This window comes from Mesitornis unicolor, unplaced genomic scaffold, assembly GCF_000695765.1.
Source record: "Mesitornis unicolor isolate BGI_N332 unplaced genomic scaffold, ASM69576v1 scaffold7471, whole genome shotgun sequence".
In the NCBI taxonomy this organism is placed as follows: Eukaryota; Metazoa; Chordata; class Aves; order Mesitornithiformes; family Mesitornithidae; genus Mesitornis; species Mesitornis unicolor.
Window position 1 is genome coordinate 7,188 of NW_010164379.1, and position 8,164 is coordinate 15,351.

At 49.8% G+C, this 8,164-nt stretch overlaps 1 protein-coding gene across 1 annotated transcript in view; it reads right to left on the minus strand.

The window, feature by feature from the left end:
* Positions 1–309: 309 nt before the first annotated feature.
* Positions 310–8,164, minus strand: part of SLC2A2 (solute carrier family 2 (facilitated glucose transporter), member 2) — an 8,581-nt gene continuing 726 nt past the window's right edge. The window contains exons 3-11 of the mRNA XM_010194293.1: positions 7,401–7,677; positions 6,787–6,911; positions 5,925–6,040; positions 5,109–5,271; positions 4,570–4,757; positions 3,456–3,560; positions 1,803–1,904; positions 720–923; positions 310–501 (exon numbers count right to left, since the gene is read on the minus strand). Of these exons, the coding sequence (XP_010192595.1) occupies positions 310–501; positions 720–923; positions 1,803–1,904; positions 3,456–3,560; positions 4,570–4,757; positions 5,109–5,271; positions 5,925–6,040; positions 6,787–6,911; positions 7,401–7,677 (1,472 nt within the window). The remainder of the gene's footprint in view (positions 502–719; positions 924–1,802; positions 1,905–3,455; positions 3,561–4,569; positions 4,758–5,108; positions 5,272–5,924; positions 6,041–6,786; positions 6,912–7,400; positions 7,678–8,164) is intronic.

Sequence of the window (8,164 nt, forward strand, 5' to 3'; positions counted from 1 at the left end):
TGTAATGCTTTGCCAGCTAGTAAGATCATCACGCCACTGGGCTCTTCCAATGGGCCATGGAGACACAACTGTAACATTCCCGGCTCTTCCTGCAGCCGAGTTGTGCCGAGTATTTCAAAGTAAAATGCCAGGTTAGCACCTGTGGCTTGGAGGTGCGAGCTGCAGCAGCCAGAAGGCACCCAATGGATGGGTCCTCCTGGTCTGACAACTGCAAGGTTTTTGTGAAATAAGATGTTTGCCCAATGTTCTTCCTGTGGCGCCTGAAGGAGGTCCCTTCTCAGTCCCTCTTTTATGGGTCTGTGGTGATGTCTATGCCTTCCTGCTGCCTCGCAGGTCTTCCAGCTCAGTCATGGCCTTGGCCAGGCGCTTCTTGCGGCGGAACACAGCTGCGATCTCCTCAAAGGACTTTCCTTTCGTCTCTGGTACTTTGAGGTACGCAAACAGAAAGAAGACCAGAAGCAGAGCCGCGAAGATCACAAACACGTACGGTCCACACAGATCCTGCAGTGGGGGAAGTGAGAACAGAGGACACCACCATCAGCACTGCAGGGATGGGTTCCCCTTCCCACCCCAGCTGGTCGAGGTGCCCAGCAGGGCTTGGGGATGGAGATGTGGGAGGGTGCTGCTGCTCCCCTTCCCACCCCTGCTGCCTGCTTCGGGAGCCCAGCAGTGGGGTCGTGCCAGTCATTTATTTCTACAGTTTTAGAGGGATTTCTTACCGCTATGTACTGGAAACACATTCCCACAATGAAGTTGCAGGCCCAGTTGCAGAAGCCGGCGACAGCGATGGCGGCCGGGCGCGGGCCTTGGCTGAAGAGTTCGGCTACAATAAACCAGGGGATGGGCCCAGGCCCGACTTCAAAGAAAATGACGAAGAGGAAGATTGCGACCATGCTGACATAGCTCATCCAGGCAAACTGGCTCTGCAAGAGAGTGCGCTCGGTGTTAGCCCCAGCACGACTCATTAATTATCACTAACTACTTTAATTAGTCTTCTTTTTCAGAAATTTCTTCTATTCAGACAAGTGGGGACTGGACATGGATAATTAAAGCTGTAAACTCCTGAGCTGGTGCTGGCTGAGTGTGTGGTGCCGATGTTGCCACTTGCAGAGGGATGGTGGAGCTCACAGCTCTCAGCTCAGCTGTACCTTTGAGCCCTCTCCTTGCCTGCAGCATGGCCAGGAAGAGGCAAAGGGTGTTGTCTTTAATAACCAGGGTGTTCAGTAAAGGAGGCCACCCCTTATTTGGTTTTACATCTTCACAGGGGCTCACACCAGTGGTTTGGACTGACTTTGATGAGGGCTGGCTCCATCCTCTGCTTGATCTTCCCCATGTCTCACAGCCTGACCCCTCTCCTGGGTGTCAGAAGGAACAATTTATTGCTTTTTTGTAACAAGATTCTTGTCTAGCATACCTGCATCAAGCCAGGGCGATGCAGGTTGAGGGCTTAAGGCACATACTTTACACATAGAGGTATGCCCTAAGTTTTCTTAGCAGGCATGGGATTATGCCATGGGAAAAGCACAGTTGCTGTGTAAGGAGCTGGGGTTGTCACCAGGCTCAGGGAGGGGACAGGGGACACATGTCCTTTCTAGCAGTATTGGGGTATCTCAGGGGCTACGTCCTGAGGCACTGCTGTAACCAGAGATGCCTCCAGCTATGGCCACTTTGAACTGTTCTCTTCTGGGGACAAATGTTTTCTGAACTTCTTTGAAAAGAAAATGCAAAATATTAACTTTAAAGGGTGGTTTGTCTTCTCTTGTTTGGAAATAGTGGAGAAAAAAATGGGAAGAAATCCTTACCAGGAGCACAAGTCCAACTGTCATGGCCACGGCACTTATTAACATGCCCATCAAACCAGCCAGGAACAGGGATCGCCTGCCCGCCTTCTCCACCAGGAAGACCTGCAGAAAGATGTGCAGCAGCTCATTCTCCAGCACTGCTGCTCTCAGGAGGTTCCATCAGGTCCATTAGTGATGAGCAACCTGTTACCACTACCACACTGCACTCCTCTTGTAGCTCATGTGGTAGAGATTTATGTGCTGGTTTCCAAGTGTCAGAGGCTCTGCTGGTGCCTGGTAGGGAGCCAGACTGAGCAGCTGCCTTGCCAAGGGTGAGGCAAAACCACATATACTCAGAGCCCATGCATTTCCACACTCTCAGGATTTCCTACACATCTACTGCTGACTATGGACTTCATTTTGCTCTTTTTTTCTTTTTTTTTCAGGAAGAATAGACTTACTAGGTCTGCATTAGTTTGGAAGCAGCCTTGCTGAAGATACCATGCACCAGCTCCGCCTTTCCTGCCATTACAGCAAGTGATTTGTGCTTCTGAGAGACCATCTCTGGTGCTGGAGGCAGTTCATCCTGCTAATGCCTGGAGCTGTGGGGGGTGACCCTCTACGGTTCCTTCTCCCCTTGCCAAGGTCCACCCAGCTGTCAGCGCTTCTGCCTTTTGATCGGGGTCTATCATTTATTGACAGATGCAGGTAATTTTTAAGTGCTCATGCCCAAAAGAAGCAAAGAGCGAATGCAGCAGGCTACAAGTACCATAGCAGTGGAGTCTGAACTGCAGAATGCCCTCCAAGCTGGAGAAGCAGCTTTTCCAGCTGCATGCCTCCATGCCTCATTTCACTGTAAACATGGTGTTTTCTCCTCCGTATGGGACCTGTGATGGCCTTCCTCTAACGCAGGCTCACCCCAAGCCCCCCTGTCTCCTGCAGGCAGCACTAAGATCTCTCAGAGCTGTGTGTTTCTGCCTCGCAGCTTGTCCTGCCTTGCGGTGGGTAAAAGTCCTTTGCTCCCTCAGTCTCTGTAGAGGTGTGAGGGAAATGAGCTTGGCATTTCCTGATCTTCTCACATTAAAAAAATAGTTGCCTGCTGACAGGAATTGTGTTAATACTCTCAGGAAAGAGATGCTCAAAGGGAAAGGCTATGAAAACGGACCCATCCTTTTATTGCTGCAGAGCCCTGCATAGGAACAATGAGGAGAGGTGCTAGATTACTTTTATTACTGTGAAATAGCCTTTGGATATCACTTGTGCAGGTGCTATGTACATACAGAAAACAATTTGAGAGATAACAGCTAAGAGGGAGATTGCGAGCTGCTGGCTTCTCCATCGCAAACCTGATCCCCAGCCTGCTCCCCGAGGGGAATAGGACCTGCAGAATTTCAGTCTCAAAGGCAACTTTTATTTGGGGGGAAACGCTGAGCTACCGGGGCTTCCCTGGACCCAGTGACACAGGTTTCACTCATGAGGTATTTAGCAGTGCTGTTCGATAGAAATGGGCTGTATTTCAGGGCTTGAATTTTCAAACAAGACTTGCCCAAGGGATGATGTTTCCCATAAGTAAGGTACGCAGGGCCAGCCCCAGCTCTAGGGTAAAATCGTGTTTCAAACCCACATTGTAGCTCACATGTTTTTGCAGTCTGGGGGGCAGGAGTATTTACTTACAGAGATAACAGTGAAGACTGTGTTCACCACTCCAACACCAATGGTTGCGTAAACTGGTTGGTCAACTCCAGCTCTCTCGAAAATGTTTGTAGAATAGTAAAAGATCTATCAAAATACATTAGGATGAAGGATTAGGCAACAGGGCTGGTGGAACTTTTTGTTCTCTTGAGGGAAGTGTTGCACTTGCTTGGCTGAGATGTGAAGTAATTTAATTATGATTAGTTTTTCAACTTTTAATGACTTGTTATAATAATTAAAGCTGAAACTTTCAAAGGAGCCTGAGGGAGTTAAAAATCCTACTGAAATTCTACTGCATTTGCACATTTAAAACTGTTTTCTTCTATGTAGTCCTGTGTTTAATCTTGAAAGCCAGATCACCAGCACCAAGCACTGGAGACAAATACCTTAATATGGCCGAGTTTTACGTGAATTTTAAAATATTCTCGCTAGATTGGCATGACTCAAATTTCTCCCTTCTCTCCAAGATGAAGGCAATTCCTATCTGCTAGAAGCTAATGGCAGGGGGTAAATGGATGGCTGACCCCATGGCTGGTGGATGGGGCTGGGCACGGCCGGGAGCCGGGACAGCAGGGCTCCATGGGGTGCTCATCCCTTGTGATGCGGAAATGCTCTTAGAGCTTGAAAGCCGGTGGGACAGAGGCCTCAACCTTTGTAAAGCTGCCACCAGATTTTCAAAAATTTGAGTCTTAGCCCATTTTGAAAAGGAGGTTCTATGCTCCTGGGTGTAAAATGGTGATTTCTGGTATTCCAGGAGGTGACGCAAAATCTGTTCGGCTGAAAATAGCCAGAATACAGTGATTCTGTGGCTCCTGGGATAAGCATTAAAGAGGGCAAACTGCTGAGGAGCTTGGGTAAATGGAGGGCCATGGGAGAGCTCAGCATGGCCCTGCTGTGCCACCTGTTTTGTGTTGAACTCCCCCACACTCTTCTCCCTCCTGCCCTCTGCAGCCAGGCTCAGTGGTCAGGTCCACCTTCAGCACTGGTGGCGGTGGAGTCACAGAAAAGCCTTCTTCACCCCCGCCTGTCTTGGACAGAGCCAGCATTGCCTTTTTTGTGCTTTTTTGCCTAAAGACAGACTTTTTGGGAAACTCACCGCGTTGATTCCTGAGAACTGCTGAGATATTTGCACCATCAGCGCCACAATGACAGCCTGCCTGTACTTCGAGGAGGTGAAAAGCTGTCTTATGGACACTTTCTTTTCACTAGCGGCTTCCTGCTTTTCCTTTTCCATCTCAGCAATCTCTTTCATTGGGTCACAGTTTCCTCTGAGCCTTTTCAAACCTTAAAAAAAATAAATAAAAAGATGGACATTTTACTTTCAGTGGTAGATAAGGAGTAGATTAAGGACGAGAATGTCTAGCCAAAACTCTGGGTAAGCCAACCACAGTAGTATCCTCTTGCTTTGTGGACTCCTGTGCCACACTGAGGATCAAACCGCAGCTATGTATAAGCTCGTGTGCCTTAGGCAGTGACTATATGCAAGCGTTCAAAATCCCACCTCCAAATATGCTGCATGGGATCGAGCTGCTATGCCCAGTTACATGTGTGAGCCCTCAGCCAGGCTTTTCCTTCAGTGTTTAATACTGTGTATAGCACAAAAACAACTTCAGCCAAGCCCAGAATGTGTCTTACTTTTCTTAGCTTCTTCCACCTTCCCCAGTTTGATGTAGAGGTACCGGGGGCTCTCGGGGCACAGCAAGAGCAGGAAAAACTGCAGGAGGGCGGCCACACCAGACAGACCGAGAAGCAGGGGCCACATCTCATCGTTGCCCAGGAGAAAGTCCAGTCCAAGGACCTGGAATGATTGAGGTATGTTTGAATGGCTTATTTTGCACCCTAGTGAAAAATAAAATGAGTGACCACTATGGCATTTTTCCTTCCACAAATCGCAAAGCATTTTTTGTATCCTCACAGCCAGTGAAGCCAGTGATACCTACCCTATAAGGATTTTTTCCCAATGGTCTGTCCATAGCCTATGGCTAAGTCAGATTGCCACATAACTAAGTCAGACAACATAACTTCGTGGTTATGTTAAATTTCTCCAGATGTGTTGGTTCTCAGTACATTTATGTGCCAGCCTGACACGTAGCTGGGGCTCTGACCATGGTGGGATTTGCTAATGAAGATGTTGGGACTCTCTGCTTCTTGATAAAGCCACTTTGGAGCACCTGAGTGTCAGGGATCTCACGTTCAGGATCCAGCCTGACTCTGACTTGTACGAAAGCTTCACAGTGGAGGGGAGAAGTTCTTTGCAGAAGTCCTTTTGAGTTTGTGAGAAGTCATCCTTGCTAAGGACACCTCTGACTCAAGATAGGAGTTTAACTCCATCAGAGCAGATTGCTTCCCTCTCTCCTTCAGCTTTGGGTTGGAATGATGAGCAATACTCCAGCACATCACTGAGGTATCCCTAATCCCTGAAATACCCTCTCTGGACTCATTCCTCCTTACCTGGCTGATGAGGATTCCCGTGACGATAGCCAGCTGGTGCAGCGTCCCCAGTGCTCCCCGAAGGGCCGTGGGCGAGATCTCGCTGACGTACATGGGCACGAGTCCAGAGGAGAGCCCTGCACCGAGCACACCTGGTGTCACCACAGCTCAGCATCCAGCAGAGTGGTCCCAAATGGGAGAGGAGGATGGAGCCTGTGTGCTGCATCCTGCATCCCACCAAGCCCCTCGTGCCTGGCTGGGAACCACCTGCAAAGGGGCTCAGATAACCCCGGATTCCAAGCCCTGAGCCGGGAAACCTTTACACTTGAACACCTACGTATGAGCATGGAGCAGAGATCATCCACTGGGAGAAGTTATCACAGGGCAAAGAGCTTTCTTAAAACTTGCCTTGAACCTTCAGAGCCCAGTACTGTATTTTCATTCCAGTAACAGCGATAATGAGCTGTTATTTCTAAGCTAATTCTCATGTAATTCCATATTATTTGCCTACTATCTTATCCTCTAGATGTGCAGTGCTCCTGTACTATCTGCTAGATAGTGCTGTTGTCTAGGGAACCTGTTGAACAGCACAGCTAATAATGTACTCTTACAACAGCCACCAGCAAGGTTGAGCCTTGAGATGTAAAGGAGGCACTTGCTGCTGTCCTGGATATGTAAAATAAACCAATTTCATGATAGAATCCACCCAGATATTTCTGGGAAAGACCCTGGATTGAGGAGGACAGACAGAGGGGGAAATCCCTGTAAAACCCCTTCTGTACTAAGAAAAAGTTTAAGAGATAGAAGAAACTCTCACTGCAGCCCTGGAGCAACACAGCACCCAGCGCCCTGCTAAGGGATGGGTGGCCCTGCCCACGCTTACCGCAGTACAGCCCGGTGACGGCTCTCCCGGCAATGATGAGCATGTGAGACGGCCCGAGTTTCGCCAGCCCCATGAGGAGGTTCCCAGCAATGGAGAGGATGTTCACTACCAGCATGGCTTTCACCCTGCAAGGCAGCAGCAGCACGGCTCATTCTGGCGTCTCTTGCAGCCAAAGCAGCCATCGCGACATAAATCAAAGCAATTAGTGACTTAATCAGCACTACGGGGGAAAAATAATGGTCGTAGGCACTGAAAAATATTGGGCAGGGGTGCAAGCAGAGTAGCTAAAAATCTAATATACATCCAGTGCAAGTGCTGTTTAGATGCCCTCCTCTCCCTTTTGCCACAGAAAAAAAGGGGGAAATTGGGAAGTTAATCAAGGCTGCTCATCAGCTGCTTGTCTGAAGTGCTGAAAGTTGCAATAAAAACATCTGATTGAAGATTTTAATAAGCCAGACCTCTGTGATGGTTGGAACAGCATTTGGAGGTTTGAGGGTTTTGTTTTTTCATTAAATTGGGGTAAAGAACACAAATTGTATTTCTATGGCGATATGGTTCTAGGGGAAAAATATCAGACTGAAAGGCTTGGGTTGTGGCACACGAGGTCCTCTCACCTCCCCAGGCGGTCGCCGATCCACCCCACGGTGAAGGAGGAGACCATGCCACCAACAGCAAACACGGAGACGGACAGGGACCAGTACATGGTGAGCATGTGCGAGGAGGGGGCAAGGTCCTCACCGGGGTCGGCCGGAGGTGCGAGCGTGCCCTCGGTGCCGCCCCATGGCTCCGTGCTTGGGACAGGGACGGTGCCATCCTCCCTGGAGGCATTGGTGGCCGCTCTGTCCAGGGGCACAATGCCCAGCACATACCCGTAGTGAGCTTCTATCACCTGTGACGGGCAAAGAGGAAAAATGCCATCGGCTCAATTCTATAACCACCCCTAGCCCCTGTTTTGTGTTTTTTTTCTGCTCCAGGAAAAGCTCCATAGGGTGAAAGCTTGGGGTCCCCCCAGCACCTGGACTCCCAGTAGGGAGGGACTGTGAGGGCAAGTGCATCCCCCCTTGTCCAACACCACCTCCTGGGGACGGGGTGAATGTGGTGTCCGGATTCACCCCCTGTAGAGGTGCAACCCCTGGGTCTGGGCACAGGGACTGTGTTGCAGTAAGGCAGCACCATAACATCCCCTCACTGAGGGGGTGGCAGCGGAGGGGTCCTCACTGTTGTCTCACCTCACTGCCTTATCATGGGGGCTTTGTATTGTGGGGAAGGGACAGAGCCCTCCTGAGGGCTTCTGCAAGGTACAAACCAGATCTGGTGCCCTGAAGCCCTCGTCCCTCGGCTGTGAGTGGCTGGGGGGGGGACCGTTGCCCTCTCGGGG